Source organism: Leiobunum rupestre, chromosome 1, assembly GCF_980474605.1.
Source record: "Leiobunum rupestre chromosome 1, qqLeiRupe1.1.hap1, whole genome shotgun sequence".
Classification (NCBI taxonomy): Eukaryota; Metazoa; Arthropoda; class Arachnida; order Opiliones; family Sclerosomatidae; genus Leiobunum; species Leiobunum rupestre.
The window spans coordinates 81,562,915-81,585,701 of NC_143384.1; the positions used below are offsets into that span (position 1 = coordinate 81,562,915).

A 22,787-nucleotide genomic window follows, 5' to 3' on the forward strand; every position below is an offset into this window, starting at 1 on the left:
AGAAAACGTAGTGGTGAGAAATTCATGTAGCAAGTTGCTAAAACTATTACCTCAGGAAAATTATTTATTAATTAGTACATATTCCTATGCAGTGTAATTTTATAATTTTACATGGTTAGAAAAAGTAAAATGCGTGGTAAACTTTGAGCCGTGATGAGGTGTACACATACGCGGTTTAGCTGGAAATTTGGGCCCAATGGAATATATACGTTGAGCCTGCAAAAGTAAAAGTTTCATTTTAATGGTCTAGGTGGACAATTTTTAAACTTTTACGTTATCACCTAATTTTAAAAAACCACGCTTATAATTTTTTTATAGTTTTTGGTTAGTACTCAGGTGATATAAGAAAAACAAGAATTGTTCATAGAAAATTCATAATTTAAGAATAGAAAGTGATTTTGTATTTTATTTAAAAAAATAATTAAGTTCATAAAAAGAACCAAAGGGGGAAAAAAGGTTTAATAAATACTTTCTTCAGATTTCACATAAGGTATATTTGGTGATTATCACCTAATTGTAGTACCGAAATGTAATTCTATATATAATTTTTAAAAGGAAACGTTATTTTAAACAAAACTATCCTGTATTAATTAAACACTGGAAACTCAATACAATTTTCAGGTGATTTTTTTTTATATTACCAAGATTTAAAAATTTACATTTGTTTCAGAATGGGTTCAAAATTGAACCAATATCGTCTTACTTAATTTCACCAAACTGCAAAAAAAAAATTTCATAGTAAAATTTCTTAACTTTATATTTATTTTGGGTGCTTAAACTCAGATGCAGATACTGCACTGGTTAACCAATAAGGCCAAATACATATACTTGCATAAACAAACATTCAAACTGGATTTGAATAATACCAGAAGAACATTATCAGCAATTTGAGACACATTGAAAGTCTATGGTTTGGTATAATTAAGCAAGTTAATTTTACTTAAATAAGTTTTATGACCAAATACAAAACCCACTTCTCTGAAATCATCGATGCAATCACTAAGGTTAAGCGATTGTAAAATTTTTACAATGAGGTTTAATTAAAAATTAATTAAAGTCCATATCTTCATCATCATCACTTAGAGCTTCATCTTTAGCATTTTCAAGCGCTTGCTCAGAGCCTGGTGGGGCACCTAATGCTGCGGGAATATTTTTATTGCAAGGATTGCGAGACGGTGGTGAAACATCTCGCCTCATGTAAAACAGAACGTACGCTGCTTTTGACTAAATGAAAAAAAGTAAACTTATGAGAATACATTAGGTAAGACCACTCTTTAATATTGAAAGCTTATTGCAATACTAAAATTCTTGCAAAATTACTCATATAATTTGAATACTATTTAACATTTAACCTATGAGCTGAAAAACTAAATATTTTTTTAGCAACAATTTAACATGCAATGGCAATTGTACTTTTCCCAAACAATAAAATTTATTCATGATCTATTTTTGTTTAATATTTGTTAACAAGTGTTTGTGACAAAAACTTGTTCATATGGGGTAAATAAATCTAAAACCATATTTTGCACTGTACAGTCAGAGTTTATAAACTGTTGAAATTTTACCACCCCTAGAAATTTGTCACCCTATGCACTTGTCTACTTTGCCTAACAAGAACGTCACCATGGACGATTATGTCACCTCCCTTAACCGTAAGTAGCTTAGTACCACAGCTAGGGGAATATAATATGACCCCTATTGTTTAATATACATACTGCAGATATTCACTGGTGTTTAGAATCTAGTACTGCAATTGAATGTGCAGATAACTTATCAACTCATCCTTCAATATATCAAGTTTAAGTAATACGTATAAAGATATTACTAAACTTAAATTAATTGTTTTATAGAAAAGTAATACAGAATGAGAAGAAAACAAAATTCATGACATTGCCACCACAACTGAAGTGTGTCTTCTCAGACTTATGAAAGTATTACCACAACATAATATTGAAAGAGTATCAAGTTTAAAGTATTTTGGGGTTTGGATGGATGAAAAACTTTCTTGGAACGATCATGTTAATAATACCATCAAAAAGATTAAATCACGGTGGCAATGGTTACTTCGACCACTACTAATATCACTAAACACTACAACTCATTAATTTTACCAATATTAACGTATGGATTAACCAGGGTTGCCAAAAATTTTGAGATTCAAATTCTCTATCTATTCCCCAACTTTTTAAGACAAAAATTTTTATTTTACTTTTATCAGAAGTTAATAAATTTAAAAGGACTTATATTTCAGTAAAAAGGTCATTGCATTGTTGAAAAAATTTGCCAAACTTTCATATTAATATTTGAAATCTTTAACTTAATGTAATGGTTTCCCTTTTGTAAATCAGTGTAGGAATATTTCTACTTTTGGAGAATGACTCAGCTGAGGCGATTTTTAGCGTTGCTTCCAAACCAAAGAGTAATGTTCCCTAAGTCTGACGTCTCCCAAAGTGATTGAAATGTAAACAGCTTACATTCTTCCATCCCTACTCTAGAGCCAGGAGAGGGAATTCAACCATGATGCCCATGAATATAAACATTCTCCTTAAGTAAAAATAAATACATTGTTGGCCTAATAGCAAAAGACCTGATCTACCAAAATACTGTTGATAAACAAATTTACTCTTTTGCCTAAGGCTCTTTTTGCCAAACTACGAAAGGTAAAAAAATTCAAAAATTTTATCTATTACCCCGTATTATCTAATATTTTACAGTCAACTATAAAATTATAATTTTTTGGCCACTACAGCAATCATATTTAAAAAATGGCACATGCCAAAAATAATGATAATAATTAGGGACTATTTTCAGATTTGAAATTTTTGTAAAACCAAAAATATTCTTCAAATTGTATGGCCAACAAAGTACTGTTAAGCCCTAAAAGGGTGAAACAGGTCTACTGTTTTTATGTCAGGCTAAAATTTTGACATCAAAATAATTGATATATAGCTATGATAAAAATTTAAAAAATATTATACTTACAACCACACTATCTGTTGATGCTAAGCTAACACTAGAATCATCAAAATAGTACCAGTTTCCAGTGATTTTGTTTTTAGCATAAGCAGTATCTGAAACAGGATTAAAAAAATTACAAAAAAGTGCATAAGTAACTACAACCTTCAACGTTTTGAGTTGATTAAATGAAATATGATGGAAGAGTAAAGCAAAAGAATTGTAGCATTTATTAAAAATAAGTTTATCTTTTTCATGTACAAACATTAAGCTTAAAGTTACTGTTTCAGATCCAAAGAAGATCGTACAGAGTTGAAACGTTCTCTACTCGAGCACAACTTTCACGTGTACTTCCTTTCAATAAATATTACAATTCTTAAATTTATAGCAATACATTTTATATGGGATATATAATTATGGTAAAAACCCACTAAGTAGAGTATAAGTTGTCTAATTATAATAATAAATTGTTCTCTGAAAACGTTATGGTTTCACTATTTTGAATTTTAGCTTCCTTTGGCATTAATAGATGGCACCACGCTCTCTAGTAAAGTACTTTTTTTGAAGAATCTGATAGGTTCATTGCCATCTCTAATAACAAGGGCTATATTATAATGCAGGTGGCAATGATAGAGCCGACAGTTTCTTTAAACTCCTAATGATTAAATAAGCTGAACTTACAATGTCCTCCTCCCATTCCTCCATAGTGATTTGCAACAGCAGTGAGGTCATAAGTTGAGAGTGGATGCTTTGGATTGATTACATAGTTTGACATATCAAGTCCTTCAATTGGAAAGTCTATTAGAACGTCAAGTTTGTCTCTTAAACATCTGGTATAAGAGAATCTCTTAAGGTGGATAATAAGAACCCTTGGAAGTGACCAGAGATCAAATTTTTTCGTAGCTTGTTGGTGTTTCTTACAAGCCGGACAATACCATGGGTCATCAGCGCCCAATTGTTCAGTGGTTGTAAATAATTTCAAACATTCACTAAGTTGAATAACGTGCTTTTTCTGGGACAACTTTGCACTGTTAACTGAGTCATGGTCCTCAATTTCCTAAAAAGTTTAGGAAAGAAATATATTTGTACTAAATATTTAAGGAAATTTTAACATGTTTGTACGAAGACTTTACTAATAACAAAATTTATTCCTTAAAAAATTTATGCGCAGTTAGATGGTCTAAACTAAATAACATATTTTTTCAAATATAGCTAAATAAGCTGCACATACGAAAGCCTTTACAAAATACACTTACTTTTGCTTTTATTTCATCAAAAAACTTCTCTTTTCCTTTTGGGTGCCAGTCAATTGCTAAACATGTTTTTCCTAAAAAAAGTGCAAAACTGCTATAAAGTTTGTGATAAAATATAAGGTGTAAATTCAAATAAAATAAGAAATTTTTAATATATCCTTTTTCAAATTTTATTACTGCACAAAATTATGACTAAAGTATTACACCGAGCCTGCAAAAGCAATATTAAGATAAAATTGAAATTTTCGATTTAAAAGGCTAAATTGATGTTTGAAAACTGCGAAGCTCCTACTCTTAAATAGTCTATAGTCCCAATAATAATATGGAATTGTTTCAGCCCTATTTACTCATGCAAGAAAACTACTCAAAATTCAAAAGCCAGTGTAGCCATTTAAATAACAGTTAGTCATTTGTTAATTTCTTTTTCCCTTTTACCAACTGCTCTAGAAATATAAAATGAAGTTATTAAAATTATTTTAGAGATGGGAAAAATTAATAATTTAAGATTTTCTCAAAAATGTGTGCACATATGTTAATTCAATCCTATATGTTTTAATTAGTATTAGTATTTATTTAATTAATTAATATTAAACAAAATATATTACCAGTAAACTCAAGGGGCCTTCCATCATCAATTAGCTTTTCAACTTCCACACTTCCATAAGAGTTAACTGAATGAATGCTGAAGAGCCTTGGGGGACACTTTAAGCCATTCGCTTCAACTTCCTCTTCCTCTAAGCTTTCATTGTCAATCTCTCCAGAACCATTTTTTCCACCTCCACTATCTTCAATACAAGACGTCACCATGTCCTCATCCGTATCTTTACTTGAAGATGGTACAGATCCATTGTTACCCTTCCCATTCACTCTGGAGCTCCAATCTTCGGCCATCTCAACTTCTACACAAATATTTAAAGGAAAATATTTTGTCACATACTTCCCAATTAATCATTTCCATTCATGAAATTCTCATAATGAAGAAGATTATAATATGGCGCTACACAACATTAGGGGCTTATAAACTTCTATTTAATAATAATAATCATACTCAGCTAGGCTAATACCCAAGGCACAACCTTAGGCCCAAGTCATCTAGCGACTTATGCCTTTTTAACAGGTGGCCGGGTTACAATGCGTAGAAGGGTGATAGCAAGTCCATGTCATGCGAGCCAACAGCTCCCTACACTAACTATTACCATTAACCTCTACAAGTTTTTATTAGATGGGGAAACCGAAGAACTCGGGGGGGGGGGGGAACCTCTTTAACCAGTGAGGAGAGAACTTGCAAACTCAACGCAGGAGTAGTTCCAAGTTTTCACCCAGTGCCACAAGCTGGGATCGAACCAGGCTCCTCTTACTGAGAGACGAAAATGCTAACCACTCCGCCACCCCACTCAATAATGGCACACAACCCATGCTTGGTGTCACATGTTAATTGGAATTGTTAATTGTTATTAAATAGGAGCTGGAAATCGTTTTAATGTTGTGTAGTGTAATCTTTAGCATAGTCGGGGTAAAAATCTTCCTTAGTGAAGAAGGTCAAACAAAAATTTAGATAAATACCTTGTTTATCAGAGTTGTCTAACCACCATTCATCATCAGGATGGGGTTCCTTAACATATTTACTGTTAAAGAAATTGTATTTCAAAATTTAAATTCTGAAAATTAAACTTTTCATATCCACTGAAAATCTTACAATTGTTCAGTAGTAATTTACTAAAGTATTTGAGTTCAAAATTTAAATAGTATAGGAATTATTTTCAGCTTAATAACTTTCCGCAAACATGCACTCTTAAAACTTTCCATGTTATATTTATTGGTAATATAATCTCCTATATCAATAATAAATCATAGTACCTATAATTTGATTTTGCTATTAAAAAATAAATATAATCTTTGAAGTTGTAAAATCAACTTGGAAATGGCTACTGCTATAGAGGTTCAGTTGTATTTCATCAAGTGGGCGAGGCACATGCATTTGGAATGCAACGTAATTTTTTCCATGTTTCAAATATATCTTGGAGTTGCCTGGGTTAAAACTTTATAAAGTTCATTTTCAAGTACTTTTCCCATAGCATAGTTTAGTTTTAATTTAAATACCTATTTTAAAATTTCTTTATAATAATAATAATAAATTTAAAATGGTTTTAATTCACAATTAATGTTTTCAAATAAAATGTTTTGGAGAAACTTTCCAGAGAAAAGGTGTCCCTTTTAGCAATTATCACATATTTTACCAATTATCGTATTATATTACCTAAATACTCAACGTAAACAGTTTTTTTTTACTCAAATGATCGATGTAAACAGTTTTTTTGACTCATTTTGTATATGTATATTCCATTTTCTGTACCAGAAAATGGACCAATATAATATTATTAATTAATCTACTTAAAAGACCCAAGTGAAAATTATGTAATGAAGTTAAAATTACTTACGACATTCTTTTCATTAAAATATTGTATAACGTTTCATAGTTTGGAGGATTCTTCTTTGACAAGGGAATTAAAATCGGATGAAGCAGAGGTGGATTCATAGAAATTGCACCAAACTTCCCAGTGGAATTAGTCGCTTTACTAAGAGTACAAAAAATTCGTCAAAAATGGCTGGAAGTAAATTTTAATAAATAGCCTACTTTTTCTTTTTACGCATAAAAACTGGCAGGAAAAGCAAAGAGTTATCATCATTTGGCAAAGGAGTTTCAAAACTATAATTAAAAAATTATTAATGTATATCAGCCGTAAAATACCATTAAGACTTTATAGTGAGAAGTTCATAACCCGTCAGATATTCTTCTGCTAAGCAAACGGTTTGCAATTATAAAATAGGGCCTGGCTTAATTAGCAGACAAAAATCCAGCTGTTTGACCTTCTCATGTTGGCCGCTATGTGACTATGTATACTTACACATAAATTGTGTCCTTTTCTAAAATATACGAAAGGTTCTCCTTTAGCTGATAAAATTTGTGAAACCGATGGTTGTAAATTTCAGTAACAATTAAACAGTCTGAAGATACACCAATTAACTCTCCTAAAGCGTGACAGAGGTCTTGGACAGTTCCTTGCTTCGGTACAGAGACCTAAGGGGGGGGGGAGAGAAACAAATGAATAATAATGCAAAATAAAGGGGTCTTGTGTATTGTTCAAAATGAAAATCAATTTAAGCGAAAATATATATCTCATTAGAATTGAATAGCCTAAATGTTACAAAAAAGTTTAAGTAGTATCAAGAATGTATTTATTTATACTCAGGGAGAATGAATATGTCGAGATTATTTTTAGCGTTTCTCCAATTCCACCAGTTGGGGCCCCCGGTATGCTCCTCCGCTTTAATAAAATCAAATACTGCAATCTCATTGGTTCTTAAAAATTACGTTTTTCTTGCATTCAAAATATTTGAAACTTATTTCCCAATTTTTATAGGTACTTAAATTTAACTTTCTTAACAATTAAATCTGGATTTAAAATTACACATTTTACTGTGAACGAAGGGAGGCAGTGGCGGTACCAAGGAGAGGCTTCGCAGGATATAGCCCACCTTTCATTTTACTTAGGGAGCCCACAAATTGATTGTAAGGGGCCTCATAATCATCTCAATTTAACCTGTAGGGCCAATTACTTTCTGTAAATACATTTTGTACATTTTGCTGTAAATGACAGCAGGCAAATACCCCAAAACAAAATTAACATATTCAAAAACTTTGATATCCAATACTAGTGAGTAATAAATAAAACCTGAAAATTTTATTACATATTTAATCTTAAGCCGGATTATATTTATCCCTAGAGTATATTTGCATTTAGAAAAGGTATTCTTGTACTAATTACATCTAAAACTGAGGTGTGTTTCAACGTATTTAAATCATTTGAAAATAATAAAGGGGAAATACCAATTATAGATTAGTGCAAAAAGGTATATTTCTTACTGTACCTTTAATCTTAGATGGTTCTTTTTAGGATCAAGAGGAACAAAAACGACTTCTATATGTCTTTCTTTTTTTAGAGGTAATGGTAAAGAGAGGTAGCAAAATGGATCAAAAGTAACCGAGATTTTTGAACACTTGGGACAAACCACAGTAGATTTGAGCAGACCATGAAATATATCAACTATTACAGAATTATTTCTCTTAAGATAATTATTCCATGCTTCATCGGCAACAACCTAGGAATATAAATATTTAAATCTCATACCAGTAAAACGCAATGTAAGTTCTATCTATACACATTGTAATAAATAAATTACTGTAATATCTGTACTATAACTCATGCTCACATTTACTTATACAATTGCTGTAATTATAAAAGCAATTTTTTACACTTTAGAATCAATTTCAATACTAAAAGATTAGATCACTGCAAAATAATACGGTTGAGGTAATCTAATTTAAAAAATTATACTAAAAATTGTGCTTCTAATATTAAAAAAAATTAATTCTGCAATAATTATTATGATTAGCAAATACTTTTTTCAACAATACCCAAAAGAAATTTCACATGAGTAAGTAAAAACTATCAACAAATTTATGGAAAAACTAGCCCAGAGATAGCCATGTGGGACAAAAATTATCATAAATCTACAAACGTTTCTATAGTTCATCACTTAAAGAAGAGTTAGTTACTTACATCATCAGGCCTGCCCTCTGCATCCTTAAGCTCAATGTACGGCTTCTCCTTGACCCTGTTAAGATCTTCATGAAGGCCATCAAGTAAAAATGCCATCAATTCCTGGCAATCTTGCTGTTGATAACCAGAGAACTGAGGTGCAAATTTCCCAACAGAAGTCTAAAACAAAGCATAAGAAGTTAAGTCTTTACAAATATGAAAATTTATTATACTACAAAACCACACAGCAAAGCTTTCAAAAGAAAATATCAATATAAAAAAACAATGAAAAATGTACCATTATACAGCATGACAATTGCAATGATCTTCATGAATAGTTAGGATAACAAAATAGTTTAAAATTCTAAGACAAACTTTACAGCAACTTCTTTATGTAAAACATTACGTAATAACTTGCACTTTTCAACTAGCAGACATTTTTAACAAACTTTGGCAGACGTTTTGTTAAAAAAATAAATGAACAAAATTGCTATTTAGACTTTCTTTCAAGTGGTGAAGGTCTAATAATTGAGAGTATAGCTACACCAAGCTACACTGAAATTCATTGATTTTATTGGATACTAAACATTGTATGCCTCATTTTCCTGGCAAATTGATTAATAAATTGGTATTGCTGGTTATGAAAATTAAAATTTCCATTAAATTTAATGTTGTAATGACAAGGGGTGCCAAGAGGGTCGAATTGGTGCTAGTCACAATTATAAGTGTGAGGGAGCTTAGTTGTTAGCTAGCTACAGGTCAAAATGGTTTAGACTTCATAATCAAGACTTAAAATATATGGAATAATATAATATTACTGCAGTTTCCTAAATTATTTAATGGAACTTAGTGCTTAATAATGACGTCATTACATGTGCATTTCAACGTTTAGTACTTATAATTGGTTTGCTACAGTCTATTTTTGAATAAACACAAAGTGTAAGTTGATTTAATTTTTTAAAGGACATCTCGCTATTCCAAATATCACCACATTTACATTTCAAAAGTTGTTTACTCCTCTAATTAACATAAATAACACACTTAACAAACAAATGGCTATTTCTATTACGGTGTCACTCTTTCCCGCCATAAATTGGTAGCCATTTCCTTTTAAAAGGCTTTCCTATACCTTACCCACCACAGAGCCACACAATGAAAGACGCAAAAACAAAAAATTCACACTGAGACGCTCTTTGAGCCAATGATTTGCCTTAAATTGACAGCGGTCATTGTACTATAAATGGTGCTAGCTTTAAAACAAAAACCACATATAAAGTAAAGTATTTATAAAACTATAAATAGGTACTTAAGTCACCAGTAATTTTATATTTTATGATCACCTTGTAAGGGCCGCAAGGTGGCGCCAGCCATAGGAGCTGGCATATCGCCAGCTGATAAGAGCTCTTATCCCTTTATAAACCCCAGACAGAGTAAGAGTAGGGGAGAAGGGGGTCTAGACCGGCGGTTGATGTGGTTTGTTAGTTTGGGGCTCTCAATCCCAAGGGGTAATTGAAAGCAATAAAGCATATTGTTGATCCCATAAATCGTTCGTCATAAATTAGTGCGTTACATTTGGTGGCCCATGGGGGGAATTGAATTGGGAAATTAGTTACAAAGAGTACGAGAACGAAGACGGGAAACTGACAAAGCGGAATCTGGCAACACGGGAGAACAAGTTTCATTTTAATCCCGCCAACGTGCCAACGAACACGCTGAGAAACATCGGCCACAGGAAGAAGAAAAAACCCCGACTCCGAAACGAAAGGTTCGTTGAATAATCAAATATTAACAAAACAAATGACAAAATAGCTTGGTAATTACGTAAAGGATAAAAGAAATAATCCGAAAGCGTAAAATAGAAGCATCATAATGGATGCGCAAACAAAAGCCAAGGCCTAAGAAAATTTGTCCTTTTTTTGTTCTGATATTTGAGACTACTTTTGAACCCATACAACAATGTGGTCTGAGGTAATGTTACTTACTGGTTATGTGCTTATATGGTTCTTAACATGGATCGCAAGTTATGCGTTTCCAACTTCAAGACTTTGGTATATTTTGTACAAAATGCTATCGTTATGGCCAAAGGTTTTATGCCTGCTATTGGTAAGCATATTTAGAATAATTAGGAGTGGAAGTCGACTCATAGAAGGTTTGGTAGTAGGGGCCGACAATTTCCTAGATGGCTCGTACCAATGGACAAGAAGACCAAGACCTAATACTAATATTTCGTCTAGTCACAATCCCACTCCATCCACACCACAGCAACGCACCAGTCTAACAGTGGCCTCAGCCGAGCGACGACACCGTGAAGCCTTGATGATGTTCAGACAGGCAACTGGGCAAAATGGAAACCAAACACCACAAGGAACGCCAGTTCGAGGTAGTCCGGGATTACCAACAGGGATAGCTCCCATGATAGGTAATACAGGTCCAAGCGCTCCACCATTGCCTGCAACATTCCAACAATCAATAGGGTCATCTACACAGAATCTATCACCACGACATGTACATTTTCATGGTACTGGTGTTCAAGGGTATGTACCGTCACCAAATAGATCATCTTTGGGTTCAACTATCCAGCCAGGGACGAGATTATCCTCAGGAAGCGGACACAGTGGAAGTACGGCAGGAGTAAACCCGTTCCAACAAAGCCAGGGACTAAGTACTACAGCTGGTGCGAATGTAAGTTCTATCAAAATACCAGTACCGACTTTTTCGGGGGTTAATGAAAATCCAAGAACGTTTATGAAAGAGTTATATACATTTGCTAATATTAAACAATTGAGCCTAGAAGGAATAGCAGCCATGTCCAGAAGTATATTCCTTGGTGAGGCGAGAGTATGGTACGAGGAATTTGAACTAGAACATGATCCCTCTACATGGACATGGCCACAGTTTGAAAGAGAGTTCACAAAGAGGTTTATGAACAGTGGTCGAGAGGATCAAATTCGAATGGAAATCGATTGGACCCAGCAACAACTCGATGAACCGGTAACACAATTTATATATAAAATAGAACGTAAGAATTTGTCGCTGTTACAACCAATGACGAAACAGCGATTAGTGGAAGTATTAAAACGAAATGTCTTGCCTATCTATGCACATCACTTGGTTACATTTCAAAGTGACAATATAGGAGATCTGAGACAAATGTTGATAAAGATGGAACAGTTATTTGGTCCGAAAGATATCTCAACGAACGTCGCAACAGAAATAGAAAAAACTATATATAATCAACCATGTTTGAATTGTGGAAAAACAGGTCACCCGCAGAGTCTTTGCCAGTCAATATCGGGACCAAGGGTCTACCGTCCCCCAGCATCTAGAGGAGGCAGAAATACTTATCGACAAAAAAAACCTGTCCCGACAACAGGAGAGTCTGGTGAAACGGGAAACGAGTAAGGGGATTGAAAGGTGCAGGGCATCAATCCACCACAAACGAACCTGCCATAATGACGATGCAACTTCTACAATCATTCGGTATTTATATTACTTTAAACAATACCAAAAAACAGTTGGCCTGTGTAGACACAGGTGCTGAAGCAAGTTTTGTGACCCTTAAATATTTAAAAACGATATCACTAGACAGTGAATTGATTAAAACTAATGATATATGTTTTCAAGCTAGTGGCGAGACTTTACCAATTTTTGGCCAAATAGAGCTATCAACCAATCTTGACGGAATCCATACGGGAGTAGTACTTTTTAACGTTGTTGGATCTCTACCATGTCCAATCCTGCTCGGGACAGACTATTTCACAAGCCTTGGAGCAAAGATAGACTTCAAAGAGAATACCTTTAAGTGGGACAAGCATTCAGTTACGTTGTATCCAATGACAACAGAGGACAGCGCAAAAGAGCGCTCTGTCTCGGAAAAGGTCATGGCTGAAGTGAAATCAGTAATCAATATAGATAATACAACAGAACAACAACGTGGTGAGTTAACACAATTACTAAAAGAATTCCCAGCAGTGGTAACTGACAAGAAAGGCAGTACCGATTGGATCTATCATAAGATCACTATCAAACCTGGTACTAAGGTCGTAAACCAAAAACCACGCCAGCTAACGAGAAAAGAACGAGCCATTGTGGAAGGTGAAGTAGACCAAATGCTACGAGATGGGATAATAGTACCCTCGACATCACCATATGCTAGTAGAGCGCATATAGTTGGTAAGAAAGATGGAGGGTTGCGATTCTGTGCGAATTATAAAGAACTGAATGAATGCATAGAAGACGATCCATATGGTTTTCCACGAATAAATGGTATTCTTGATTCAATAAAACAACCTAAATATCTAAGCAAACTCGATTTAAGAGCAGGTTTTTGGGAGGTGCCAATGGAAAAAGGAAGCGAAAAGTATACAGCGTTTGTGACGGAAAGTGGTAAATATGAATTCAAGTACATGCCCTTTGGTCTCAAGACGAGTCCAGCAACCTTCCAAAGATTGATGGACAGAGTCCTAAAACATGGAAATAGATTGGGAGTCGCCTGGTACTTGGACGATATCATCATAGCTAGTCAAACCTGGGCCGAACACCTAAAGGCTCTGAGATGGGTTTTGTCACAACTACAAAAAGCCGGCCTAACGCTCAAGCTGTCCAAATGTTCGTTTGCCTGCAATAAAGTGTCAATATTGGGACATCAAGTCAGTACCGAAGGGATATGTATAGATCCGTCTAAAGTCAAAGCGATCCGAGAGTATGTAATTCCAACTAACACCTCGGAACTTGCTACTTTTTTAGGAATGGTAACTTATCATACCCGCTTTATCCCAAACTTTGCTGATTTAATAGCACCGTTACAGTTTCTAAAACGCAAGAATGTTCAATGGAGATGGACGAAGGTAGAGCAAGCGACCTTCAACTCACTGAAAGAACAGATTGCAAAGGCTGTAATGCTGCATGTACCAGATCCAGACCTGCCCTATATTGTAACTACAGATGCAAGCCAATACGCAATTGGAGCCATGTTGTCGCAAATCCAAAATGGAATAGAAGTACCGTTATCTTACGCCAGCCGGATTTTCAGAGGACCTGAGGTACGATATAGCACACCCGAAAAAGAATGCTTAGCTATTGTTTATGCCATAGAGCAATTTCGACATCATTTACATGGTCAACACTTTACAGTAGTTACCGACCACAAGGCTTTGAAGTGGTTATTTAATTTAAAGAACCCTAAGAGTAAACTATTACGATGGGCTATTTTGTTGCAAGAATATACTTTTGATGTTGTCTATATTCCGGGGAAGGCGAATAGAGTCGCTGATGCACTGTCCCGCTCTGTAACGGAATTTGATAAAGGCAAAATAATATCATCAAAGACTCTAATGACTATCTATTTAGCCGCAGGAAGTCAGATGTTGGAACCCATTACAAAGCAAGACATCATGAAAGAACAAGAGGGAGACAAACAATGGGAAGACATTATGGTTGATCTCCGGAAAGGTAAAAAACATGATTTATATGAAATATGTAATAATATTCTGTGTAGAAAGGCCACACCATCGAAACCAAGGAAGATAGTAATACCCCATGGCCTACATAATAAGATGTTCGAGATGTATCATGATCATCCTGTTTCTGGCCACAGAGGATATACTGCAACAGAGAAAAGAATCACCACCAAGTATTACTACCCAGGACTGAGAAAACTGATAGCGGAAAGAGTACGTAAATGTGTCACCTGTCAACAATACAAAGCAACAAACCATAAACCAGCAGGTAAAATGATGTCCAATACCACTACCGATGGTCCAAATCAATTGGTTGGGATTGATATGATGGGTCCACTACCAACAACCGCTCGAAATAATCGATACATCGTAGTAATAGTCGATTACTTCACTAAGTATGTCGAGTTATTTGCAATTAAAAACATAACTGCCTTTACAGTCGCAAATGTGTTCCTAAAATATATATCACGTCATGGCTGTCCCGAACGCATCCTTTCCGACAATGGGACGCAGTTTACGTCAGCTGTATGGAACGAAACGTGCCAGCTATTGAAGGTAAAACCTGGACTCACCACCCCATATCACCCTCAAACAAACCTAAGTGAACGGGTCAACAGAGTACTGGGTGAACAAATAAGTATATACGTAGGTAACTCTCATAACAAATGGGACTTGGGCCTGGATTTGCACCAATTAGCAATAAACTCAGTATACCACTCTACGATTAAAACGTCCCCATTTTATCTAACTTATGGTAGAAATGTTACTCTACCGTGGGATGATGAGAACCAGCATAAAGCAGCAGATGAAATAGATCCAGCCACCTTAAGGGAGTATGAACAAAATACGTTAAGCGAGCTACATAACGCCTTAGATAGTGCACGCAAGTATGCAGTCATAGCACAAGCAAAACAAAAGTTGTACTACGATAAGCAATATACGAACTCTGAACTAGAGGTTGGCCAATTGGTATGGAAAAGGTCCCACAAACTCTCCAATAAAGAGGCAGGTGTGATGGCAAAATTGTTACCAAAATGGGAGGGCCCGTATAAAATAGTAAGGAAGCATGGCCCGTTAACATATGAGATACAAGATTGGCAAACTGGACAATATAAAGGCAAATGGCACATTAATGAACTAAAATTTTATATCAGACAGGATTCTAATGGCGACTTTCCTGACGTAATTGATGTCACTTTACCTACAACAGAGATGGACGAAGACGATTCAAATACGACCGAGACGGACTCAATACCCCAAGAGGAGGGTGATCAAGAAGCAGAAATGCTAGAATTTAGTCTTATAGAACCAGAATCAGTATTAGCAGAACAAGAACAACAGACCGAAACCATAAATAACGTGTCCAATGTGGTGAACGAAACATCGTCTGATCCCACATACCTCACGCCTTTATTGAAAGGTTGGGTCCGAGAACTAGTCTATCGAAAATCCCCAAAACTGGGCCGAGTAGGTGATGTATACTACTATACACCTATACCTACCGTACAACAAATACGATCTCTAAAAGAATTAGAACGGAAATGGAGGTATTTGGGAGATGCTACCAATGGGTTGGATACCAGTATGTTTTTATTTAAACCCACTCCACTTCCTGGAGCACCTACCACCCAAGAAATCGTCCGAAATGCAAAATAAAGGGGCCGATCTATATATTGATTGTCCTAAGGGTTGTTAATGATGATATTCTGACCCGAGTGTTTATAGATATTATAGATAATAATAAAACATCTTTCTATTATAGAATGGAGAAATCCTATGTCTTGTTCCTAGGTGAAGATGAGTTGCCAGTAAGGGCAATCGTCAGAGGTAATCTGCCATTTCCAGTGATTCCAAAGCACATTATCCGTATGCTGAATTACCAAGGTGACATTACGCACGCTGATGAAGATAAATTTCAACACCGATACGGAGTAGAAGGAGTAGTTTGCACCATAGTAATCCCAATGCGGTTTGGCGAGGAAAAAGCTTTAGACGTTCATGTAGGGGTAACCTCCATCCAACAGGATAACATACTTATAGATCCAGCTACGGAATACAGACTGATGGGACTCCCAGAAGAGGAACCATTGCCCAGAGGACCTTATTCCTTTTCTTCACTACCAGACACTCCACCAAAAAAGAGCGAACCGACTGTGAAGTTCGTGTCATCAGGATGTTCGACTACAGTGGAGCAGCGCACGGTTTCCTTTGCGCCTTCTGTTCCTAAACAATCTACAAGCAGGCAGATCATCCTCCGAGACGGCCAACAAACCACTACAAACAATGATCTGTCACAACGACGACAACACTGCTATAGATGCGGCAAAAGAGGACATCTGGTGAGGCAATGCCACACACAACGGAGGGTATTGCGTACCAACGAGCAAAGACGAGTCCACGGGTTGAACGAGCAAAGACGAAGTGCACTCCCTAGGCCGTACAAGTACAGATTCTAACTTTGTTAATAGTATAACGGACTAGTAGCTCGGGAATAAGAAAAATTTGACTTTGACGCGCATATACCAAAAGCATATATCATTAATTCAAATTAATTAAGTGTTTAAAAATTTTATAGTGTAGAATAACAAGTGTATAAAAAAATTAACCAACTAATAGCTTAGTATAAAAATTTGTATCAAATAGTAACAAAAATAGATATCAAATCGTATATTAAATAATTGTACATATGTGGGAAAAAGAGAGACCGAAACTAACAACAAAAAAAAACGGGGGAGAATGTAAGGGCCGCAAGGTGGCGCCAGCCATAGGAGCTGGCATATCGCCAGCTGATAAGAGCTCTTATCCCTTTATAAACCCCAGACAGAGTAAGAGTAGGGGAGAAGGGGGTCTAGACCGGCGGTTGATGTGGTTTGTTAGTTTGGGGCTCTCAATCCCAAGGGGTAATTGAAAGCAATAAAGCATATTGTTGATCCCATAAATCGTTCGTCATAAATTAGTGCGTTACAACCTATTTGATTAATTTAGGGGTAAGCTAGTGCATGACCATTATTATTATTATTATTATTAAAGCGAAATGATCTTGGGGAAAAAGTAATGGAATTAATGTATCCTGTAAACATTGGGTATCAAAATAAATCACAATTTGGAAAGAACTTAAATTATAAATAAAAATTATCAGTTTGGAAAAACTAGATCTCTTAGCCCTAATTTCTATTATCAAACTTAAATAACCGTTGAAGTAAATAATTCTTTTTTCTAAGATTTACAACTCGAACATTAAAATGATTTACTTACTTTAAAATTCTTTGGAACTGTGTAAGCACATCTTCCTGACCACATAATCTTGATTAATTCAGCATAAAATTTCGCAATATTTCCCTTCATACCGAGAGGATTTTCTATATTGAGCTCATTCCAATAAAGGTTTTTTAGAAAGTAGTCCGTTAGTGGTGGGGTATTACTCATACACTGCAGAGCGGAGTTCATAAAACAAGTATTTCCTAAATTACTAAGACCACAAAGTCCTCCTTGCAAACCAGGCGCACCATTTTGATAATCATATTCGTAAGTTCCACAGCACATTGCACTGTTGGACATACTGTTGTTGTACTTGTTCACTCCACCCTCAAGCGAAGGCGTATTTGCACTTCCTATCGAAGATGAATTTGTTGTTGTGGATCCACCATAATTTCTTGAGCTACTAAGAAAAAGGAATAACATTAAGTATGTGAGACGTTCTTCCCTGACAAATAAACCATTTTATTTTTATTGACTTTTAACTCAAAACTGATAACTATTAACATCGAAGTTTTAAGGGACTTTCTGGCTTAAACATTCTTACAGTGAAATCTAATCATTGTTAAGTACTAAAGCTTCAATACCGCCAAAAATTACTACAGAATCATTCTATAAACATATTCAGCTGTCTAATAAACCAAATACAGAACATATACCTAAACTAATATCAGAATATAACAAGAATTTTCAACCTATATTCTTGAAAGTGCAGACCTCTTGTATTCCAATTCAGCCACGTAACTTTGCATCGTAGATATATTTTATAGCAATTAAAATTTATGAATTCAATGATAAAGACACTTATTATTGTGAGGGGACCAAAAATTCCAATGAGGAAGATTCATCTTTGGCAGAAAATGACCATACACCAATTTAATGCCTGCACAAAGAATATATTTATACTAAGGGGAGATTGACTATGTCGAGACGATCTGAGTGAATCATGGTCTAATTTTTACTCAGCACGAGAGGAGAAGGAGAGAGTTAAGAAAAACTTAACCAGCATATGCTTCAATAGTATCAGGAGATTAAAGTTTTAGGTCACTAATGAGGTACTAGGCTGATTTCATTTTCTTCATAAGAACTGAGCTTACTCTTTGAACACGAGGGAGATTGCGAGCTAGACTATGAATCATCTTGACAGTCATTCTCCCCAAGTAGAAATAAGCGTTAGAATAGGAATAAAAATTAACTAGACACCACCACAGGCGCCATGTAATCTAGCAACTTTTTATGCCATTAATAGATGGTAAAATAAATTCCAACGGCTTTCTGGAGTCAGAATGTTTAGGGAAGTTGAGGGTAGGAAAAAAGGGGAACATTTCGTGACAGCATAGCTGCCATCCTAGCCGCTTGGCGACTTCAATATTTTCTTGGGTCATTTCTATCGTTGATTTCTTCATTCAAATATTTGCGTTCAACATTAGAGCTAAAATTCTAGTTAAACAACCATTTTTTATCCTTTTTATTTATCTTTTTGTTATCCTAAGTTTACATAAGCTTAGTAAACTGTATGAATGATAAACAAATAAGAACCTTTATTTTCAAAATCTAATGGTCCGTGATTTAAGTCTACCATAAATATTTAATTCACGGCTACACATGCTCAAATATCAACCAATCCCTAGACAGTGCCCAGTTATTAACGAGCAGAGACAGTTAAAATTCCACCCCCATTTACTTTAACATCTATTCAGGTGGTCGGGTTACAATGCATAGGACGGTGGTGGCAAGCCCTTCATGCCACACTGCTCCCTACACTTACTATTACCGTTTACCTCTACAAGTACGTTTTCATGGAAAGGGGAAACCGAAGAAGCTCCCTCACTATATAAACATTTCACCAGCAGGGAATGTATATTTATTGATAATGGTGATAAATCTTACACATTGGACGGAACATGATGCAGTCGGTTGTCACCTATGCCTGAAATTGTGATCTCTCCAGATGAAGAAAATGGCTTTGTTGAACTAGATAGGGTACTGAAATAAAATGAATACTTAAAACTCATGGCTCCTTGATTAATAAAGGGTGGTGAATTTATAATTGTTAAGAATTAACAGAACAATACATAAAAAATAATGTACGTTATTTTGATACTACTTTGGGAACTAATTTTTTCTCTAGAGTAATATATTTAACTCCAAGTGTAATCCAGTGGTTTTAAAACAAAAGCCATTTTGATATCTTATTAACTGCTTCATGAAAATTAATCTTAACAAAGTAGTTAAAGTGAACAATAAAAATGATTCTTAAAGTTTATGATCTTGATTTTGACCATAGAACCATATGAATAACATTATATTTCTTATTAATTAATTTAAAAAAATGTTGTTCAAAAGGTTCTATATGTCAAAATCCAGATCCAACTGTTTTATAAGAAATTGCTTTAAAAAATGGATCTATTCTTAAAATCAAGATCGCAAACTTAACTAATAACATTTTCAATGGTATTTCTTATGAAACAGATTAATATAGCTTTCCATGTACTTTGAAATACTGTTTGATATCTTACTTTCTCATTTGCCTAGGCCAAGTTTTGTCATCATTTTGTTGTTCAATGATTAAAACCTAAAATAAAAATTTAAAAACATTCAACATCTCCTTTGTAAATTAAAAAAATACTGGTACCAATGAATACCACGTACTTGACCATTGTAAAGCCCAGCATCTTGCACTGTACTTTTTTTATCACCAAGATATTCGTAGGTATTGCTGCTGTAGGTATTCCAAAGCCTTGTTTCTTTGTCATCAGCAATGTTGAACAGTTGTCTCATCTGCTGCTCAATTGTTTCTAACAAAAATATCATTATTTAAGACTTCAAAGAAAAATAATTATGGTAGTCAGAAATCATTGGAATTCATGTTTTTGAACTCTATACATTCCTATAGCAGCCATTCATTCCAGCGTGATTTGGGCTTAGAACTATTTAAATTATAATTGAAATAATAAAATTTGAAATGATTTATAATTACCATTAGATACTGCAAATTTTTTTTATTTTAAAGAATTTGAATTTTTTTAGAAAATAGTTGATTTTAATGATTAATTTCTAGCAGCTAACACTTCGTACAAAAATGACACTGTTCATTTCTATCAAATCCAGAAACATCAATTATTGATCTGAATTGCTTGGGCATGTATTTTTTATTTTAACTTGGATTTTCAACTAGGCATAATTTAAATGTTGATAGAGGTTACAAGAAAACAAAGAAAGGTACGTTATTTTAATCAAATGGCTGGTCATAATACGTAACAATTTCTAAGGGAATGAAAATAGCTCAAAGTATTGTATTTTAGTTTTGGATGTGTTTTCTAAAATAGCACGATTTATCTTGTATTACATCTTTGATATATTTAACAACTTACCAATAGTATCACCTTTACTGAACTTCTTATTGATAACAACCTCTGGATTGCTATTTTCGCAAAGTTTGAACTCCAAGAAATAAACTTCCACCTTGTAATGCTTAACGAACATTCCATACTCAACAACTGTCCGAGAAATTGCTTGGCTCAAACCATTTTCTCGAGGGACTTCGCCATACCAACTAATCAGAAGAGTCCATGATTTTTCAGGAATCAAATTATAATCCAAATCCTCAATAAGATTTTCTCGAATTTCTGAGCTTGAATCATCTGGAATGAAAGTAAATTGCATCGATTTACTTTAGACTAATGGTGTGTCATAAAATAAAAAAAAATCTTACATTTTTATAAAATACAATTACAGTAACCAGGTTTGTATAGTTTTTATCTCCCAAAAAATACACAAAATAACAATTTTGTAGTACCTTAGTGAAATTCCAATACCAAGGCTAATATCTTTCCACATTAAGTATTATAATTATTATAATCAACTGTTTCAGAAATTTGATTAATCATGTTATTTACATTAATCAATACCACTTAATGCATGATCCCAAATTTGGATTCTTTAACACTATTTGAAATGATTACACAGTTACTTCCTATGCTGTTATGGTGCCAGGTTTTATAATCACTAATTTAAAATTTATACCAATAGATTTAGCTTTTTAAGGTCCCATACATATGGTTCACAAATGAAATTCTACAAACAGCTACATTAGATTACAAAGATCACTAATATTTCAATAATTAATTATTGGAGTAACACTGCACTTTAGAGAAAGAAATTCTACTACCATATTAAGTTATAATAATAATAATCTGCAAGGCACCACATTAGGCCCTAGTCATATAGTACTCACCTAAAAACAACGGCGAATTGTCAATGGGACCAGGATGAGGATGTTCTTCAACTGCCCTGTTCTCGGATAACCCAACATACGCTTTCCACTGCTTAAGCCACTTTTGGTCAATTAAATACCTAGAAAGAATTTACATTTTAGCATGGAATTTTGCGAGATATACGACAAAGTTAAGAAATACACAAAAGAATTTAAGGACCATAGGTATATTGAAAGTATTTTGAATTAATTAGATATATTCGGCCACTTAAACCAACAGTAGCTGATTGTCAAAAATGTTTTGAAGACCAATAACCAGGTTTTTCAGGGTTGATTTAAATCCAAAACCAACTGTACCAGGATGTCTATCTTATATTTGGTTGCATTGTAGAATGACACAAAGCTATTTTCGAGGTACACTGTAGGTTAATTGATGGTAATATTACTCTCAAAATACTTGAGGATTGTTTTAGCCAATTAGGTAATGCAGTATAAATGATAATCATAACAGATGAGATTCACACTCTTAAACATATGCATACAGCGTGTCTAAAATTCAAGGATGGTCTCATTCTCAAGAAAAAGAATACATTTGAGTCCAAAAACTTTAAACGAAGACAGCGCTTCTATCCTATTGAGGTCCAATTAATAAACCGATGCATTTTTACTAGAAATTAGGTGGATGATCTAAGATTAAAACTACATTGTGAAAAGTCACAAAATTAACATTACAAATGACAAATTTGGAATAGGCTTTTTACATAATGTAAAGATGGAGGAAAGCCCTGACCTGACAGCCTTTGAGGACAGTAGCGTCAGATCAAAGTTTGCCAATTTACAGAGAAACGTGTGAGTTTTAGTCTAAGTTTATGATTTGTCCATTGGCAATACATAATGTAAAGATGGAGGAAAGCCCTGACAGCCTTTGAGGACAGTTATCGTGAGATCAAAGTTTGCCAATTTACAGAGAAACGTGTGAGTTTTAGTCTAAGTTTATGATTTGTCCGTTGGCAATAACCAGACCCTGTAACAGACGGGTCATTCCATG

General features: G+C 34.4%; 2 protein-coding genes across 6 annotated transcripts in view; one reads left to right on the forward strand and one right to left on the reverse strand.

The window, feature by feature from the left end:
• Window positions 1-763: 763 nt before the first annotated feature.
• Window positions 764-22,787, reverse strand: part of LOC149967495 (ubiquitin carboxyl-terminal hydrolase 4-like) — a 32,930-nt gene continuing 10,906 nt past the window's right edge. The window contains exons 2-18 of one of the 3 annotated variants that reach the window (XM_090154572.1): window positions 21,761-21,879; window positions 20,898-21,167; window positions 20,176-20,321; window positions 20,043-20,098; window positions 19,414-19,509; window positions 17,524-17,929; window positions 8,831-8,989; window positions 8,139-8,369; window positions 7,115-7,287; window positions 6,844-6,915; window positions 6,647-6,784; window positions 5,772-5,833; window positions 4,814-5,107; window positions 4,212-4,282; window positions 3,637-4,012; window positions 2,983-3,071; window positions 764-1,224 (exon numbers count right to left, since the gene is read on the reverse strand). In XM_090154572.1, the coding sequence (XP_090010698.1) occupies window positions 1,048-1,224; window positions 2,983-3,071; window positions 3,637-4,012; window positions 4,212-4,282; window positions 4,814-5,107; window positions 5,772-5,833; window positions 6,647-6,784; window positions 6,844-6,915; window positions 7,115-7,287; window positions 8,139-8,369; window positions 8,831-8,989; window positions 17,524-17,929; window positions 19,414-19,509; window positions 20,043-20,098; window positions 20,176-20,321; window positions 20,898-21,167; window positions 21,761-21,879 (2,935 nt within the window). In that variant the 3' untranslated portion in view covers window positions 764-1,047. The remainder of the gene's footprint in view (window positions 1,225-2,982; window positions 3,072-3,636; window positions 4,013-4,211; window positions 4,283-4,813; window positions 5,108-5,771; window positions 5,834-6,646; window positions 6,785-6,843; window positions 6,916-7,114; window positions 7,288-8,138; window positions 8,370-8,830; window positions 8,990-17,523; window positions 17,930-19,413; window positions 19,510-20,042; window positions 20,099-20,175; window positions 20,322-20,897; window positions 21,168-21,760; window positions 21,880-22,787) is intronic. The other 2 variants (XM_090154581.1, XM_090154590.1) reach the window with 2 other exon arrangements.
• On the forward strand, window positions 10,154-12,211 carry LOC149967496 (uncharacterized). Of its 3 annotated transcripts, none has more exons than XM_090154544.1 (2): window positions 10,154-11,228; window positions 11,283-12,211. In XM_090154544.1, exons 1-2 carry the CDS (start codon window positions 10,766-10,768, stop codon window positions 12,209-12,211), a joined length of 1,392 nt encoding a protein of 463 aa, XP_090010670.1. In that variant the 5' UTR covers window positions 10,154-10,765. The 3 variants fall into 3 exon arrangements, with proteins under 3 accessions (XP_090010670.1, XP_090010677.1, XP_090010685.1); XM_090154551.1 differs by having other exon boundaries at window positions 10,154-10,574; window positions 11,044-12,211; XM_090154559.1 differs by having other exon boundaries at window positions 10,154-11,800; window positions 11,935-12,010.

Bases quoted from the DNA above. Each gene is read 5' to 3' on its own strand.
- LOC149967496 (XM_090154544.1), top strand. From the start codon at position 10,766: ATGTGGTCTGAGGTAATGTTACTTACTGGTTATGTGCTTATATGGTTC. The intron at 11,229-11,282 runs GTAATACAGGTC...AACAATCAATAG, and splicing joins AGGGATAGCTCCCATGATAG to GGTCATCTACACAGAATCTA.